The 19,614-nt window shown below is 40.3% G+C and overlaps 1 protein-coding gene across 5 annotated transcripts in view; it reads left to right on the top strand.

Annotated features, from left to right (window-relative positions):
• Positions 1-19,614, top strand: part of CAB39L (calcium binding protein 39 like) — a 64,949-nt gene that overhangs the window by 27,444 nt on the left and 17,891 nt on the right. For all 5 annotated transcript variants that reach the window (XM_082066852.1, XM_082066855.1, XM_082066853.1 and 2 more), the window contains 2 exons: positions 11,210-11,374; positions 16,096-16,214. In XM_082066852.1, coding sequence (XP_081922978.1) covers positions 11,210-11,374; positions 16,096-16,214 — 284 coding nt within the window. The remainder of the gene's footprint in view (positions 1-11,209; positions 11,375-16,095; positions 16,215-19,614) is intronic.

Genomic DNA, 19,614 nt, shown 5'->3' with positions numbered 1-19,614 from the left:
TTACTGCCCTGATTCTGCAAGCACTTGCACATGTGAGTAGCTTTGTGTTTGAATGGTTCTGCTGAAATTGGAGGCCTTTTGCATAAAGTACAACAGATCTGGGGGTCAAACAGAAAATGTTGAGATTTAGGAGCCTCAGCTAAAACAAAGGGTGATCTGCTGCTTCAAATAGTAATACATCTAGTGAAACAGTTTAGAAGGCTATTTGAAAACTATTATACAATTAATTGTTTTATCAGGATATCAGATGAGACTGCCAATTAACATTTAGGTGCCCACAGAGCTAAACTTACTTCTGAGGAACATTGTTTGTATAAAACAGCAAACCTATATGTATTCTGATGTATATAAAAAAGATGTCTATCCATCCTTTCCAATCTTCTGGGTGCTAGCGTTTCCTAAATGGGCTGTGCTACTTGTATTCTAACTATAGCGCTACGTTTTTCCTAATTCTGTTGCTCTCCTCTAACGCTGTGACACAGACCTGAGTTACCTTCCCCACTTTTCCAGTGATTCATTGAGAAGATGCACCCCAGCATACAAAATGCTCCCAATTGGGAATTTGTGCTTACATAAAATATTTTTTTTTTTAATCTGAGATTCTGGCCCTCTATATTATTACTGTAGTAGAAGTACATGAAGAAGTATGTGATTTTAATAACAAAACTAAACTATTTTAGCTTAATGTCAGTGGAAACAGAAATATCTGATAAGGCACATCAACACAGTTTTTGTGAAGCTGCTGTTTGTGAAGCTGCATGTTTGTGCTTCCCCCACCTTGTGCAGAAGTCTATATTAGAACGAACTCAACCCGAAAGGTAGGCATGGAGGCCTTTGTGCCCTTAGTGAAATCCTCTTGAAATTTTTTGGTTCAAAGCAAGTAGCTCAGAGGACGTTAATTATGTAAGATCAGTCACACAGCTTTCAGGGAGGCCTCTAGTACTTGCTGTCTCATGCTGAAATACCTTCAGTTAACTGCAAAACACTGAGAGGATTTGACTCTGAACTAAATCTTAAAATAAGTAACTAAATAAACCAACAGAATGTGTCGTCCCCTACTGAATTCATCCTTCAGAGCCTGATTAAAGAAGACATTCAAAGCAGAAGCTCTAGACTTGGGTTTCTTTTTGATTTACTTTGCAGCATGACTCCTCTGGGTTGTGGTTTTCAGGATTTTTGGCTTTGAGCTGGTTTGTTTTTTTGGGTGTCAGTGACAAAGGCAGAGAAATTCAGACTTCTTAGAAAATCAAGAACTCAATGCAAATTTTGCATAAAAGTCAAAACAGCTGGTGTGTGTGTTCCTCACAAAGCAAAAGATATGGGAACGTTCTCCTGGCATATTAGGGTGGAAATAGCTTGTGAATTTAATGTCAAAGCTTATTTTACAGGAGGAGGTTTGTTTTCGGTATTTTCTGCTGTAGTTCATTGCTGTGGGATGTAGTCTGTTCCTGAGGTGAATGTGGCTGATTGGACGAGGGAAGGAAAGGGGGACAAGGTAGGCACTTCAGCAGCAAGGCAGCAAGTGAAGAAAGCAGCCTTTTTTGGGTGGTATTTACACATCTGCTTTACGTGGCTTGTTGACTCAGGACTTAGTGGTGTGACGCAGAGGAAGCACATAGGGCCTTTCTCCCTTCAGAAGGGAAGATGTGAGACTGCCCAGTAACGCTGCCTTTCATCAAAAGTGTTGCACTGAGCTGTCCTGAAATAAATACCCATTAAAGAAAATAGCCGGATTAATTCTCCTGAGTTTAGGGAAATAAATCATAAGGAATATCTTTAGTACTGTGACAATTATAAACTTTTAAAAATGGCAGGAAAGATAACTCTTGCAAAAACAATTACCCCATCACATCTCTTACTATTCATAGAGGTTTGTGGGCTTAGTTAAAACCCTTTTTAAGTGTTGTTTACATTTGAATTGAAGAAGAAAAAATGATGGGGAGACTTTCAAAGGTACATAGACTTTCAATACTTACTAATTTAGTAATACTTATGAATAACATTATGTATCTTCATGACTATGATTAGATAAACTGAAAACAAAAGCAAAGAAAAACAAAGCACAGTGCTGCACTCTGTGCTCTTCAAAACTTGACAAGGTTTTAAAATTTGCCTCCAGTTTGATTTCCAAAGGGAGATGAAATGTGTCACACTTTCATAAAAGGACCCAGAGGTCTGGCTCCTGCAAGAGCCACAGGCACTAGATATTCTAGAGCTGATTTTAGACCTTTTGGGCCTATGAATGCAGAAGTTTGGTGATGAGGGCTCTCAGACTTTTCAGATTTCTGGCTCCTTGTCATCTTCCATATGAACTGGAGAAGTACCATTTTGCCTCACCATAAGGCTGAAGTTTCCAGGGCTTCTGAGGTTCCCAGGACTTCCGGGGTACAGTTCCATAGCACCCCTGATTTTGGTCGCATGCAGAATAGCTTCCAACTAGGACTTGCCTTGGATGCTTAAACAAGATTGATCCTGTGACGATTGAGCTGTTATTGTAGCACAGCCAGTGTGTTATGTGGGCTGAGACAGCTAAAAGCTGCTAATACAGCCGGAATTGGCAGAGAAGTGTGGCGAAGCCTAAATTAACTGCAGGGCTAGCAGAGAACCTCCTCGTTTCCTTTCTCAGTTGAGAAATCATAAGTATGGGGTGAAGATGCCTTGGGCAGCTGGGGCGGGGGGGCTGCGAGGTTGGACAGGGAGAGGGTTGATGCTTCTAATACAACTTAGTGCAACTTTCTTCAGGAACCATCTGTGCCTTGGAGGGGCTGTTTTTAGATAATGCAGAAATGATCATTCCTACCAAGCTATGCGGTAGGGAGGTAATTGGAGCTTTGCAGCAGATCAGTCAAGACTTTCTGAGTAACAGGAAGAGCGGGGAGGACACAACTTGATAGATGGGATGCAGGGAAGCCACTTGTAGGTATAAAGGCAATTATACATATTTCCCGAGACACATTTCCATGCACACACATAGTATACGGAAGTTTGCACTCTTTCTTAATTATGCTTTTTGTTAGTTGTAGAATTGGATCCATTCAGACTTTGACTAAATTCTATTGACTGTGCTAGCACCTGTCTTAGATAAGGATTGAATTTGACCCAGTTCCTCCGTGTGTCTTTTTTTTTTTTTTAAAAAAAACCCCTATTAATATGTGCAGTAATGCCATAATGCTTTTTAAACATTCTCAGTTGAAAAGTAGGCTAAGTTTTAATGTTTGGTTCATACATATTTTATGGGTGGGTTGTTTTGTTTGTTTGCAATTTTCTTAGCTACATTCTTGTGGGATTGATAGACCACTAGTTAAGAAGTACCACCACACGTGGCTCCTCTTCCTCTGAATTGCTCTTTCTAATACCTTGTTTTTGAATTTTTTTAAAATAATGTGTATTTTAAATAAGATATTGCAGCACTGGCAAATCAAATGTAATAATTGAGGGATTAAGACTGAGCTGGAAAAATGGACTAAATCCTTCTTTATCAAGCATCCTTCTCCCTTCCAACATCTGAAATAAATAAGGTTTTCTTGTGAAATGTAGAATTGCTGACATCCTGTTCAGGCTTTGATGTGGTGAAGAACAATTAATTATGCTTTATTACAGAATTCTATAAATATCATAAAAAGTTAATCTCAGGTAGACCAAACTGTGCTTGGATTTAGTGAGAAATACCTGTTCTGGAATTAACTAGAAAAGCAGGGAAGTATTTAAATGACTATGAAATTAAGCCTTTAGAGCTTAAGACTCTCATCCTTCTTTCTGGCACAAACTCCTGTAGTGTTGGGAGGATACATGTAAACAGGGAGCAGGAGGGGAGAAAACGTGATATCAAGTGGACAGAACTGTTGAACGTGAGGACAAATGGACAGCATGTGACATGCTGGTCACACTGCTTCATTGATTACTGACCTGCTGCCATGCCTTTTGTTGATGGATGTTGTAAAAGAACATTAATAGCAAGGATACCTGAACTATCTCACAAAACTGGGGTGATATCTTGACTTCTTAGAGTCTCCCGTTCAGCCACCGAGCCCGGTCAGCACAAAGCAGGGCAGGTGGCATCCAGCATGTGACTGAAGGATGTCCTTGCGCACATCACTGCCAACCACACACCTCTGGGCGCGGCATCCGTGACTCAGTGCCATCTGTGGTGCATACAGGTTTGGTAACATTTTCTGAACCCGTTCTGCAACAAAAGCCTTCAAAATGTCACAGGCTTTTAATGTAGAACAGCAAATGGGTCTGGGGTCAGTTGAAACCTGGCCTAATCTTTGCGCTTGGCCTAGATGAGCTGAAAGATTTGCAGTTTCTGGCATAGCTGGTCCAAGACTGGGGTTTGTTGTGGAAGCTGAGCCCGAGTTAGAGCTGGTTCAGGGCACTGTGCTGAGTGTTTCCTGGCAGAACAGGCTGCAACGCCCTTAGTCAATGCTCAGAAACATAGTGAAGCTGGTTGTAAAACAACCTGAAGTGTCTAGCGTCTTCTCCTTTCACTTAAATATATTTAATGAGGCTGCTTGTTTAGGTAGGTCACTGTAATCTGTCCTCTGTTTCGTCTCCATGTACTGTTCAGAAGGATCAGTAGAGCAGCCTTTAAATAAAGCTACAGTTAAAAGACTTTCAGATTTCCAGAACAAATATTTATATTGATAAATCCTGATTTTTTACATGGCAACAATGAAACCGCTATCGGCTCCTGTTCACCTTGCTCGCCCCTGTGCTAATAAAGCGGCCGGGGACCGGTGTGTGAGATGAGGTGCGTGCAGAGGACGTGATGTGAATTTGCGTAGAACAGTTGCCTGACTACTGGGAAGGCAAATGCCCCTGGATGCGATTCTGCAGCTGCCAAAGTCAGTTGCAAAATTGCCTTCGACTTCATTGCTGCACATTGAAACGGAGTGAGATAAGAAGGGCTCGGCACCACTTCCTTCTCGCTCTGCATGTCCTGGTGTTTTTGGGAGCGTTTCATGTTTCAACTTCCCTGTTTTGCTAAAGCCTGTTGCTGCTCTAGAGAGGGGAGAAGCTCCAGATACTATCAGGTTCTGGTTTAAAACCTGTCTCTTCTGGTTGGTCTTTTTTTTTTTTTTTTTTTTTTTTAATATTTTTAAGGACTTTACAACCTGTAGTTCTCTCTTATGTTCAGGATTAACAGTGGGAAAGGAATTTATGTCCAGGTGAGGCAAGCCTGTCACTTCCATTTGATCGTAAGACCTTTTAAAAGGTGCTTCCCTGATGTGCCTCCTTGACCAAATTGTCTTTGCCAGGTTCCTTGAGTACTAGGCCATAATATTTTGCTAAATTACAGAGTTCATTCTTCCTGGTCCTAAATGTCCGCAATTGATTCCTATATATCCATTTAGCATGAAATTGTACCAAGAATAAGTCAGCTGGGATGATCCTGAAGCTATGTAAATGTTGGATTCGGATTCTGCTCATGGCTTATCTTGGGAGTCCTTAGAGTTGCACATAGAGAGAGTTGTGTTGGCACTCCGCTTTTAGGAGAAAAACATAGTTTGAATTACACAGTGCAAATATATATGAGCAGGACTGTAAGCTAAAACAAGACAAAGCCAAACCAAGGAGCCTTATGGTTTTGGTTGCAGTGTATAGCCTGGAATACTGGCAGTTCACTGAATCACACATTGGAGTATTTAACATCACACTGGCAGGCGTCTGTGTGTGTTACTGTCTGCTGCTGTGCAAGATAGAAACAGTTTAGAAAGATATTTTTGCCCTGGAAATATGCTAGGTACACAAACAGAAGCTGTATGATCCTATTAATCTTATTCTTGTGAACAACTGAGGATTTCCTTATGGCTATACAGATGCCAGTGTTGGGCATTCTGTATTTTGCTTATGTATGTTTGGTATCTGAGTTTGGAAAGGTGGAAGAAGTTCATGCAGTCTGTTTTTTCTTCACTGTTGTGGTTGCTCATAAATGTTATATTAAGTTCCCGGATAAATAAAAGTGAGAATAAGTCCTTCTGACCTGTAACATATGTCCATATATGTGAAACCTCTAACCTGTTGGTGAAACAGAGGTAAAATAGAGACAACCCACTGAAAGCCTCAAAAAGTTGCAGTTCAGGTGTAAGAGCTCTGACTGTTGATTATTCAAGGCCTGACACTTTTCCCCTTTTGTTCTTTTGTTGTTTTTGGTTTTTTACATATTTCTTGCAGAGGATTAGAAAGGTGCAATGAATCTACATTGCACAACAGGAGATCCATCTCTCTGTCCCTCTGGCAAGCGTATTATGTCTGGATCACGAGTACTTAATATTGGCACTTGTAAGATAGATGTGAAATTGCTCTGAGTAGCTAAGAAGAGGGGAAGGGTAAGGTTCATAAGTAGAGGTAACTTTTATTAAGCCAGTTGGAATAGGTAGAAATTTAAGTTGCTGAAGTTGGGGATTCTTGGTAAAGGATCTTATGGTGTGCTAATCAGGTTTTTAAAAAACTGCCTTTATGAAGTTTTGATTTCTGAACCAGAAGATCTGCTTTGTTTGTTTTGCTATATCACACACAAGCAGTGTTGGAGCTAAACCAGTTTATCCTTTGAGTATGGAAAGTCCCAACTCTTGTAATATGGAAATAAAAATCCTGCTTTCTGCATAAACAACAGATAAGACCTTTGTTTTAGCCTTCCATGCTACTTTTTAAAATCTCTCTGGAAGATTTTAGAAGAGAAATTATAAGTCTTGGAGGATTTATTTGTAATCCCTTAATGAAAAAAAAAAAACCAAACACAAAACAAACTTCTTATTGAACTGTCTTGTATAATTGCGGAATATAGGGAAAAAATGAACTGTTTGACAGCATTCCTCAATAATGCTAAATTACTGCCCTAAGGACCTTGTCATGTTCTTTGGCCCTCCTGTAGAGATCAGTCAAAAAAATGGATAAAACTCAGAAATTGTCTTCTAGACTGCACAGAGCAAGTTAAACTGAAGAACTCAATATATAAGCACTGTGGGCAAGGAAGATCAACACTGGAGTATGGAAATATTTCAGTAGTAGTGAAATAGTAGTGTTATCCATTCTTTAATAAAGAGTGGACTGTTGCAACAAAATCAGCTGGTCTTCACATGTGTGTTATGTTGTGGAGAGAAGAGTCTTGAGGTCTTTCAGGGAAAATTTTTTAAAATAGAGAGTTTCAGGAAACAATGTCTTCGTAAGCTCCTTTCTTTGTGTTATGATCGCATTAAGTCAACAATGACAAGACTTTCATCTATGAGGAAAATAAGCTTGAGACCAAGTATCTTTAACTCATAAAGTTTCCATCTCTTGTTGTTGAAGCTGTTGGTAGGTTTGGAGAGACACATGAACACTGACAAACTCCCAACTTTATAAGCAGGGGTCATCGAATATGTTCGTTATTTAACTTAAAAACATTATATGTGCTTATCTATGCTGTCAGTTCTCAAGCTTCAAGCCTATTGTATGTTATCTAGTCCAGTAAGGTTAGCAAAGTGATACAAGAATTGTTAGACTTCCACGTGTACACAAAATGTTATGTTTCCAAATGGACCCAGCAACTTCTTGTCAGTTGCTGGTCACTATAAACTATGCTCTGTGGATAAAGCGTTATTTCTTGTTGGAAAAAACTTGTTAGTGCAGTGTTGGGCCAAAGTAAAGAAGAAATGCTATCACTGAAAAAATCCTGGCTTCGCTGCCTGGATCGGTGCGGGTTGTGCTCTCCTTCAGCCCCCTTACACAGCTATTGCAAATCAGCTTGTCATTCATTTGTGAGTTACCCATGTACCCACCTTGAATTTTAGTAGTGAAATTGGATCCTCCCAAGTTTGAATGTTGTGAACTGAGATGCCTGTAGACTAGAAAACGGTGAGTTGCTTTAGGAGGTCAAGATTCTGATATCTGTACAGTGACAGCAATGCAAACGTTAAATAAATGCATGTGGTAGGAATCAGCTTGCAGTTCATTTTGTGCTTTGTTGTCCCTGTCTGCAACTTTTGTTGTCCGAAGTTCAGCCTATCTCACTTTTGACATTTGTATATGATATATAAAAGCTGTTCAGCTTAGGATTCTTTGTTCAGTTATCTCCTCTCCCTCTTTTTTCCTTCTGCTCATCATCGACTTCTCTAAATATAACAACACAAATTCAGTCATGATATAAAGGACTCATAGCTAGAGGACAGAAGGAAAATCTTCTGGAAATAAGATTGTGCTTAAATGCAAGAACGAGACGAATGGCTTAAAGTGCTTAGATATTTCATGAAACTGTTTATTTTGCTCTATAACTTCTGCTGAAGTGAGAGTTGCCGCATTCTGCTATTGTTGCTGTTGCCACTGGTGGAGAACAAGCAGTAGTATGGGGGTCACAATATATTTTGGAGCTTTTAGCAAATCTCTGAGTTTTTTAATCACAAAATTCTATTTGCCACATTGTTGGGGAAAGGGTGTGCTGCAGAGGGTTTTGTTGGGTTTTGCAAGTTTTCCTAAAGGGAGTCAGGACTGGTCTGGCTTCTTACAACAAGCCGTTCTGCAGCTATATTTCTGTCATCTTGTATTTTTCATATGTTCAAGGTAATGTATTTCCTTTGTTATTTGTTTTGGACAGATCTCAGGTCTTTGGATCTTGGAATGTCTTTTTTTTTTTTTTTCACCTCTCTTCTGAGTCTTGAGCAAGCTTCTATCCCAGAAACGGTGCTTATATACTTAAGGTATTATTCTAAAAATGCTGTAAGATTAAGTGGAAATGTCAAAGTGGAAGCTAGAAGTGGCTGTTAATTTAAGAATCTGTGTTAAGGATTATTCTCCAGATAGATGATGAGGAGTAGACACAGAAGAGCAGTCCTTAGATTTGACCGGGAATAGCTTTTGATGGTGGGTTGAATGTCAAACCACAGACTATCCAGAGGAAATGAAGGGGGAGGAAGTTAAACACTAAACGTAAATTGCATGTAGAAGAGCCGAGAAGATGAGCAGATGGGATGGCAGATGATTAGAGAAATACAACTATTGTGCCCAGTTGTGCCTGTCAACACCGGGGTGTTCTGTGGTTTCTTTTTCTCCTGCAGTGCTTTACTTTTTGGCCTCTTTTTTGATAATTAAACCTAAAGCTGAGTGTTGCAGACATTTTTCTATATATCACAAAGGACTACATATACTTGAAAGGGAATGTATTTTTTTTAACCACAGAATGTCAGAGATATTCACACCCTGCCCAGCAGAATGTATGGCTTTTTCCTTTGATATGAAAATATTTGCACAGCTCTTATAAAGATTTAGAGCTTTAGTTTCCAAGATAGCACCCCTGTTGTTAATCCCATCTGGACTCTGTGGGATATCTCTGGTGACATACCACTAACATTGAGGTAAAAATAGGCTCTTTTGCTGAGCAACAGTAAAGAACAACAAGACTTCTGCTGTGGTCAAAGTTATCACATAGTCATATTCATTTACATGCTGCTCATGCTGACCTATCTCATGTAGCAGAAAACTGACAGTAGGTACAAACAGACTGGGGGAGAACATTTATGCTGCACAAAATCAATGCTTGAATCTTCCAGGTAGATGCAATGTGAAGGTGGCTTTTTTGGTTGTTGTTTGGTTTTGTTGTGGTGGGGTTTTTTTTGTTCATTGGGTTGTGTTTGTTTGTTTTTAATTTCTAGACTTTTTCTAGGATTTTTATTTACTAATCTGCGATTTAAATCAGCGTTAAAGTGTTGGGAGATCAGCAGTTGAGGGATGTCTCTCTGCAGCACTGTGGGGTTATTTTATACAGATTGATGGGGTGGTATTTCAAAGCATGACATTTTTCCTTTCAGGTATGTGGGAGATGTATTGAAATTATCGATCTGGCTTTGAACATCCATTAATATCCACTTAGCTTTTACAAATGACTCTTGCGTTTTCTATGTGTCTCTTGATTATTTATTTTTTTCCCCTCCCTGCTAAACTAACAAAATGCTCATTTCAAATAAATGTTTTGCAATATAGGTGTGAAATGCTGTCCTATCTTCAGCATCTTTAACTATCTTGCCTGGCACTTTCCTGCCATTCTCAGATTTGCTTTCAAACCTCTCCCTTGCTTCCTTCCCACTCCCTGCCAAAAAATCCAACCAGCCTTTCTGCGGGTGTTGCGTGTGTTAAATATACCCTGACCCAGAAAGAGTCATAGCCTCCACAGCCCTATGGCTAGAGCAGGTGGGATTTAAAGCACGCACACACACACATACATGAAAAAAATAACACTTTTGCTCCATGAGTCTTTATTTATACAAAGTGGAGCAAACCTGGGAGAAGAGGGTGAGCCAGAGCTGCCATGCTGTGGCCAGTAGTCGTTTCCCGTGGGAAGTGGGATGGTATCGTTCACATCTGATTTAAACCTGCTGACTGCCATGAACGCCAAACTGTTACCTGTTTATACACGTTGCTCTTTCGTTTTCTGGTTAAGACATTTTGTAACATAATTCCTGATTTGTCCTCTACATTAGGTACCTGAAACATGGCACGAAATTAGTATACACTAGGTGGGAGTAAGAGATGAAAGACTGATTTTAGTTTGCTTGGTGGCAAGGAGCTTTCCTAAAACAAATAGTTTAATTTAATTAATTTCCCAACCTGAGACTGGCATGCCTGGGTGCTCAGTAGGCAAATCCCTTGCAGGAGATGCTGGCCAAAACCACACATGATGAGGAGAAACAGGTGATGGCAATGCAAAGCTGGTAGGGGTACAAGGATTTATTTGGGTTACCAGTAGGGGAATCAGGACAGTCCATCAGTGAGCAGTTGGTGGGGAAGCAGCACAGCAGCCACTCTGCCAACAGGAGAAGCCGGCCAGTTTGGTACCCCTGTCTGGCACCTCTTGCCCCACATGTGCTGATGGACCTCACTGGGGAGGATGTGGGGAGAGATGGTCCAAGTGCTGCTGCTTCTGTGGGGCAGCACCTGCCTCCAAAGCCTTAAAGGATCTTGCTAGTGCTGGTTGGTAATTGCACTCCTGCCCCTGGTCTATTAATGAAGACACACTGTCTTTAAATTGCATATATCTGTGTGTATGTGTAGGACCTGCAGGATCCAGGGTGGATGCTCCAGGCTCAGTGATTACGTGAAATTATTTAACCATTTTACAATAGATAATGATCATTGTAAGCACGGTTAGAAGCTTTTGTTTTGAATTGCTTGTCTTTTAAAATAAAACGCTATTTTTTTTTCTTTTATTCAAACAAAACCCGCATCTGCTGGCAAATAGGCATCAGAGGAAGTGTCAAAATCTCTGCAAGCAATGAAAGAAATTCTGTGTGGGACCACAGACAAGGAGCCGCCAACAGAAGTCGTGGCTCAGCTGGCTCAAGAGCTATACAACAGTGGCCTTCTAGTGACACTTATTGCCAACCTCCAGTTGATAGATTTTGAGGTGGGTCAGCATCCATAAACCTTTCCGTCTCCTTGGGCTCAGTGTTGTCAGTGAGTATAGCTGTATTTTTCTGAGGTCTAAATAATTTTATTGCATCGAGACTGTTTTTTGCATGCTGAAGAAAGTAGCAGCTGTAGATTGATCAGTGTCCTGATAGACGTGCCTATATACTGGAAGCAAATGCAATGCATCTGATTTATTTTGGGGGGATTTTCTGAAAACAAAAACAAGAAAAAAAATATTGCCATGTGTATCCAAGCAAGATAGGAAATAATGCTGAGAACACTGTCTGTGACCAGCCTCGTAAGCTGCAGTGACTAACCTCTTACTTTGGGATAGTGCAAGTAGAGCCAAACGCCATCTCTGAAGAGTGTTTCCAGGAGTCCAGGAATGGGGAAGGAAAATAATTGGAAGCATGAGAAAATGTTGTGTGAAGAAAACTGAAAAAATTGGGATGGTATAGTTGAGAGGAAAGGAGTCGAAAAAGGTGTTAAAAACTGACAGCAAGTAGCAAGGCAAATTGGGTTGCTCCCACTTAATTATTTAGATTAAAAAAAAAGAAAGGAATATATCTTTTTGCCAGCAGAAGGAGTAATATTTATTCATTATCTAGTCCATAGAAGTCCTTGACAGTTTTGTTGTTAAAGCCAAGAACTTAGCAGATAACTACTAAGATAACTGAACTTGCTTATAAATAAGGAGAAGAAGAGTTATGGTAGAAAATCTTGCAGTAATTTGGGATAAATATAAACCCTTTTAATTGACCTTTGCCTGGCAGGGACAGGCAAGAAGCTTTGTTGCTGGCAGGTCATTATAGTGTTCTTGTGGTCCATGGTTCAGATGGGATAGTGGTTCCCAGGGACTGCTTTTGTGAGTCCTCTGATTTTTATGGCTCCCGGGTGCTGGTGAATCATGACAAGTGCCTGAGCATCACAGAGCAGTGAGAAATCCCCAGGAACCAAGCTCCGCTACTGCGGTCTGAACCTGACAGGTAGGGCAGGGCAGCCACTGAATTTAAAAATCAGGTCCCCAGAGAGATCATCTGATACTCTCAGAGTCACCTCTTGTGGGAGTTAGTTTCTGTGGAAGATTTCTCCTCTTACTGAGGTTGCTTGTTTTTACTTTTCTTTCAGTTTTGTAGATGGTGGGAGGTGTATGTTTACTTTTGCCCCATCTTCCCTATATACCCAGTAAATCCAGGATCCAAGGGACAGATAGATTTATTTATTGATTATTCCTTTTTGAAAATGTTGCTAGTGGAGTCCTCCCGCTCTTCCTCAGGTCTTGAGTTCAGGAGGTTTTTTTATGCTAGAATTTCTTCAGATCCTTTCATTTGTCATCTCCCTGCCACCTCTGGTTGTTGTTAAATGTCGTAAGTACACACAAAAAAACCCCCAACAACCCAAACTCCTTTAAAAATATTTATTTATTTTTAAGAAAAAAGGAGGTGGTGGGAAGTTATTGTTAGCAAATACACCATGGAAGGGAAACTACTGCATTATTTTATTTGCCTGGCAGTCTATATTGCTTTTGTCAGACAAAAAAATTATGTCTGGACATATCAAATGTAGCCTTCAAATGCAAGCACTGAATAAAATACCAAATGGGTTGCTGAATTACTGTTATTACAAACAGTTCTAATAATTTTATTGCAAAATAGAATTTTCCATGATAAATTTTTTTCAGTCATTTAGCAAAACTGCTATGCATACTCTCAGTGCAGATGAAATGTCATTGAAGAAGATGACAGAGGAGCATTTATTGCTCTGTGTTCGTATTCTCACTGAGATTTTCAGTTCCTTAGCTTTTCTGCTTCCGTTTTGTTATATTGGTGGCCACAGCTGGCATTTACGTTTTTCTGTTGAACAAGCAATTTCACCACTTTATAATATGCAAATTAATTTTTTGATCCATATGCAATGGTAGAAAGAAAAATTCTAAGTCACTTGTAAATCTGATTTTTGAAGGGAATCAGAGAATCACAGAATGTGCTGAGTTGAAAGGGACCCACAAGGATCATTGAGTCCAACTCCTGTCCCTGCACAGGACAACCCCACAGTTCACACCATGTGTCTGAGGGTGTTGTCCAGTCTCTTCTTGAACACTGTCAGGCTTGGGGCTGTGACACCTCCCTGGGGAGCCTGTTCCAGTGCTCCAACACCCTCTGGGGGAAGAACCTTTTCCTAATGTCCAACCTGAACCTCCCCTGGCACATTTTCCTGCCACTGCCTTGGGTTCTGTCACTGGTCACCAGAGAGAAGAGATCAGCGTTTGCCCAGTTTTGCACAGCTGCAGTTCCTTTTTGAAGATGTGTTTTCAAAGACTTCATGAAACCTGTGGGCTATTTAGAAGAGTGAGACCAGAGCTAATGCCTCTACCCAGGAAAAGACAGAAGCAGAGACTTGAGTCCTTTCTCGTGTGCGTTTCATCTACCTGTACCTTACAGCACATGTGGCTGGGGTGGGCATGTGTGTAGGGGGAGACTGTCATGTCCTTGCACATGTTCATCACTCATTTATAGGAAACACAGGTTTATTGCTTCTGCCACTCATGATACAATACATAATTTTGCTGATGGTACTGTTTATGAAGCAATAAAGCTGGGTTTGAGCAGGAACCCAGAATCGAGGTCAGGCTGGATTTTTTGAAACTTAAAATACAAAATTTATTGTTTGGACTAGATGATCTTTCGAGGTCCCTTCCAGTCCCTAACATTCTGTGAATCTGTGGACTTTGAAGAGCTAAGGGAAGTGTGCACAGAGAAAGAGTTAATTAAAAGATGCTATGTTACTAAGTGCATGTAAGCCTAAAGGTTCACAAACTGTAAAGCCACTCAAGGAGGCAATTAATAGCCACAAGCCCAGGACTGGTGACGTTAGAAACTTTCCCTTATTTTATCTTGAAATGGAAGCTAAATGACGGTATAGGTGTCGTGCAATTTGTTATTTATATAATGGCATCCTTGGCACTTTTTTTGTTCTTATCTAACTGCTTTCTCTCTGTGCTGCCTTACCTTGTGCTTCAGTGGCATATGTATTTCATTGTAAGGTAAAATCAAATTGCAGATCCAAGTAACAGTAATGCAAAAGCATTCCGACAATTTTTATAGATGTCTGGTAGTGAGGGAAGTCTGCCTTGGTTCCCTCCTATCTGGCTTCGTTCACTCCAGGAGAACCCAAAGAGACCAGTTTCTCTGGCTTTTACCATCGCTGGTCTCTAGAAAATGTTGATATAATTACATATATATATATATATATATATATATATATATTCTCTGCTGTTTGCTATAATGCTGTAGTGCACCTCATATTAAGTAACTCATGTAAAATTTGGCATGGCAGAGAGGATCATGGAATTTTTTGGCCATTTTCACCTTACCCTTTCAACAGCTCTTCTCCATCTGCACTGGTTTTGTCTTGGAGTAACTGCTGAAGCTGCTGAAGATCACAGGATTCCAGACATATGTTATGGGTGCTGTAAAGACAGGGGAGAATGGGATGACTTTATAAAGCATTAGCCTAATGAAAAAAATGTCTAAGGGTCAAAAGTGTTGCAGACAAAGGCAGATGGACTGGCTTCCTCTGATTTGATTCTCCTGTTTAATTCCCCGAGTCCCTGAGTATCCAAGCCAGCTGGGTTGGAACGAGTAGGAAAGCAGAATATTTTGTGTTTCTCAGCGGTGATTTATTTGTAGAGGTGAAACTAGGGAATTTCCCTCTGTGTGAAACTATCTGCTCCTTGGCTTCAAACATTCAATAAGTTCCCTGCCAAGGAATGTTTGTCCTCTGAAGACAGATCGATGAGCATGTACAGATTGTAAGTAACCTTTTGCTTTAGCTTGCCCTGTGCATAGTGACCCACTGTTGACTCAATGCCTTGGTTACTGGTCATTAGGGCAGCGGTCTCCCCCCTCCATTAATTTCACACATCAGCTTGTCTCTTGTGGCCAGGGGAAAAAGTGGTGGGGGAGGAAGAGGACATCTAATGCAAGATGTACTGGCAAACACTGTGGCTGAGTAGAACATAATTTGGAAAGACCTTCTGAAAAGTTGTTTGCACAGGGAAATGTTTGAAGACAAAATGTGATTGTGCAGATGCATGTATACAGGAGAAAATTAGGACAAAATGAAGGAACTTAGTTGTGACAAAAGCAGAGACGTGTGTGACCCAGCCTTTTTTAATGAGTAGTAGTTATTTCATTCTTCATAGTGAAATAATGGGTGCAGTTTTAAATTTAAACCCAATTTCCAAAAATGCAATCAGACTTGACATTGATTGCATTTGAATAATGAAAAGCTTTAACTTAGTAAGTCTAGGCTGTGGGGCGGTGTACTTGGTACTAGCGTGACAACTTAAATTTGGAGGCTGCTGGAGCAATAGTACACGCTGCAAAAACCTGTTTACCTCAGGGCAGTGGCTTGCTTTTTTGGTACTGTAATGTTGCTATTTAGATAGCCAGGGACTTGTTTGACAGAATAAGGGGGATGCACATCTTCACTTCAAAAAATGTAAATTGGGGGATCAGTAGCCTTCAGAGCCACCTGAGGGAGGAAGCCTTCTCGTGGTGTTGAAGTATGAGGTGGTGGGACTGTGGAGGGCTCAAAAAAAAGAGACTGACTTGTTTTGGTTTCTATTTCATTTCCACTTTAAATAGAGATTATCATAAATGGTCTTTTGTTCATGTTTTTCCTGTTGAAGATATATTTTGCTTTTTTTAACAGGGCAAAAAGGATGTTTCCCAGATATTTAACAACATCTTGAGAAGACAAATTGGCACACGCAGCCCTACTGTGGAATACATTAGTGCCCATCCACATATCCTATTCATGCTTCTAAAAGGGTGGGTGCTTTAATTTGATTTTTATTAAAGAGCGTTGCCTGGAACAGGCTGGCAATGCAGTTGATCTGCTTCCTCACTTTTGGGTGTTTTTGTTGTCGTTTTGTTTGGTTGGTTTTTTGTGTATTTGTTTTTAATAAGAGGGATTTTCAGATTTTGTTCCAGATTTCTTATTTTGTTTCTTTTGTACTGACTTTCTTTCGACTTAACTGCATACTTTTCAATGACTGGATTATTTTAATTGGCCGTTATTTCTTCACCAAATTTCATGTTGGAGTAATTATGTGTGATTGTTTTTAACTGCTCCCCACATGATGTGTGCTTCAGTTCTTGCCGTAAACTCCTGTGTAGCATTGTTGACAACTGCTGAGTTTCATTTAGAGCTTTTTGCATTGCAGGAGTGACTTACAGCGCTGTCTGTAAATAAGTGGAGTCAAATGCTGGACCCACCATGTGGTAAAACAGGGAGAAGGAAAAATGCATAAAAAGAATAGTTGTGTCTGTGCAGCAGACTTCTCCGATGCTTGTAGCCACATGTGAATTTCAACTTCAAATTAATTCAGTGGTGAACTCCACAACTTTCAGCTTTTTGTGTGTGTGTGTCTTTTAACCTTTGAGGGAGTCAGTGCTCAGCTATAAGCCAGTGGTTCCCAAGGTAAGCTGGCTAAGGATGGGGAGCAGACTGCTGTGTGGAGAGGACATCAGCTGGAGTTGCATTCAGGAGTGCACAAGTGTTGGCCTAAAACTCTTGAGGTTTCTTATCTCCTTTGCTTTTGACCAAAAGCACTTTCCATTCAGTGACAAGCTTTGCTTTTCCAGCCCCTTGAAGTCTACTGCTTTCTGCTCATTTTCCTGTGGTTTTCCAAACCACACAAGCCAAAGAAGCCTAAGCTTTAGGATTTTGTTTATTTTTCCCTAAGGAAATGAGAATATATGTGCTTTGGATTAAAGAAATGATGCAGAAACAAGTGCATGTATTAGCTGATCAGGATGAAACAATGTGGACTCTTATAGTTGTATGGTCACACTAGTAACAACCATTCAAAAACATGACATAAGCCTTTTAAACTAATGGTACTTAAGAGAATTATATATATATTTTTATATATATACTGTCTTGCTTTTGAGGTTGAAGATTTGTGATTTTGCCATTTGTTCCACAGCCAGAGTTAGGAAAATACTCAAACACCATCTAAGATTTGTGCAGGACAAGGCGGGAACCCCAAGGATAAACTTCCCCTCACCCTCCCTCTTCTCGCAGGGAGGACCCGAGCCAGGAGAGGAATTTGCATGGGAGTCTTCCAAAATAGTTATTTCCTTCAAAATTGGCCACATTCCAGCACAGCTGAGTAGTTGGGGGAGAGGAAGTAACCAAGAGAACTGGTCAAAACTAGGGATTTCAGGAACTTTGAGCTTGCAGTTGGCTGTGGTGGCCAAAGCTCTTGGTTGCTATGACAGGAGACGTGGACCTGCTGCCGTCCTTGCGGGCAGGCTGGTGGGGGGCCCAGGTGGGCAGCTGGGCTGAGCCAGGTCTTACTCTTACAAGTATGGCGATTTGTTGTGATTTAGCTTTAATTTGAAACTCTTGACTTGTTTTGTGTTACTAAATGCCAGCTTCCTCAGAGAGGAAACGAGTAAGCTAGTTAAATGCATTTTGGTTTTGTTTGTTCATTAAAATTCACCATTTATATGAACCTCGAACTGGTTGTTTCAGAACAGTGATGATCATTCTCTCAGTTCTCGCTAAGTTGTGCAACTGTTTTCAATTTCATATATAGATACAATAATTTTCTTCCCTCATCTCTGTCTTTGCTTTGGCGATCTCGCCCTCACTTTTTCACTCAATTTGGTTTTGCATGTTGCGCATGTATCGTTACCATATGTCTGGGTTTTATTTAAAGCTAAAAAATAATTTTGGGTGATGTCCCAGATATTCTTTGGCATCTGTAACAACCAAGGATATTAAGATGATAGTAAAGATTTTATGTTATGCATACGTGCTGCTGACAGACATTTTACTGTAGGCGATCAGAACCACTGGATATATTCAAATGTCATTGTTTAGGTGCTTTTTTGGAGATTGCTGCTGCATGCAGCAGTGTGTCTGTGTTAGCTGGTCCTCAGGCTCCTTGTTCTGGATTTCTTGGCTATCTCTCCACAGCACTGCACTATATCAGCACTGCCATTTCTGGAGTTTCTCGTTAGAAAGTTCTGTTGAATTCATCAGCAGCAGTCCAGAGACAATCCTATCCAACCCTGACGGTGTCTGAGCAGCTGCCACAGAACAGCGTAATGACATCAAACACAATACTGTTTTACCTGCCTATGTCCTGCTGCCAGGACTGTTTAAAAATGATACTTAAAATATGTGCCGAAAGCAAGGGTAGGGCCCCGAACGTGCGGCTGTCTGTGTGCGGGCAGCACGCGGTGCTGGTGTGCCATCGGCACACTTCATGTGTTAGACACCACCACTTGAAAACGTGACTTGAAGATGAAGTTAAATGAAATATATGATATAAAAATCTGCTTAAAGGAAAGTGGATTTATCTGGTTTGTATATGGCATTATTTGAAGAGGAAAAAAAAAAAAAAAAAGATCAGCCATGGCTATAAAACAAACAGCCTGGGATTATTGTGAAGACTCATCATTGTTTTACTTGTATTGGATGCAAAATTCTCAACAAAAGGTTGCTTTTTCATTGCATAATGTGAGTGGGAAGGATCCTGAATCAGAGCTCCCGCCCAGTGTTTCCTGCCTAATCCTCCCTTGGCACTGCCAGTTTGAGATAACTGTTCTTACCTTTTAGGCTTCGCTTTACTTGTTGGCTATTTCCTTCCAGCTTCCCAGCTTCAGAAAAACATAGAACACATAGTTCACTACTTTTTTTTTACTTTTTTTTTCTTTCTTTTTTTTTTTTATAAGTTGACTTTCCTGCTGCGTGAGGACTTGCTTTAATAGTATCTTATTTTCTCTCTGTGCAGGCTTTGTGAATGAATAGGATTTCAGATTAATACAATGTTTGGTGCATATTATAGAGTACTGGTTATATTTGGGCCAGTTTTTCTCCTGTGTCAGCATATTGCATTAGCCTAGAAATAACTTTGGTCCTTTGTAATTGAAAATATTTTCCCTCTAGTACTATGACTGTAGAGGACTTCAAGTGGCACTTGCATTGTTTCTTCCAAGTGACAAATTTATAAGCTCCTTTGTGAATATATTTCTTGCCACATGCTGTCTAATGTACTCAGCCACTGCCTCAATCTGTTTTGTGATGAGCTCTTCATATCACAGTGCAGTCATAGTTTTAATGGTATATTGGCTAAAGTTGCAGAATTCCCCTTGAATTTATCCAAGGATAAATTCCGTATCCAAGGATAAACTCAAGCTATAGGAGTTTTAGTGT

Source organism: Streptopelia decaocto (genome assembly GCF_964273445.1).
Source record: "Streptopelia decaocto genome assembly, chromosome: 1".
Taxonomy (NCBI): domain Eukaryota; kingdom Metazoa; phylum Chordata; class Aves; order Columbiformes; family Columbidae; genus Streptopelia; species Streptopelia decaocto.
This window is presented reverse-complemented; position numbering and strand designations above follow the sequence as displayed.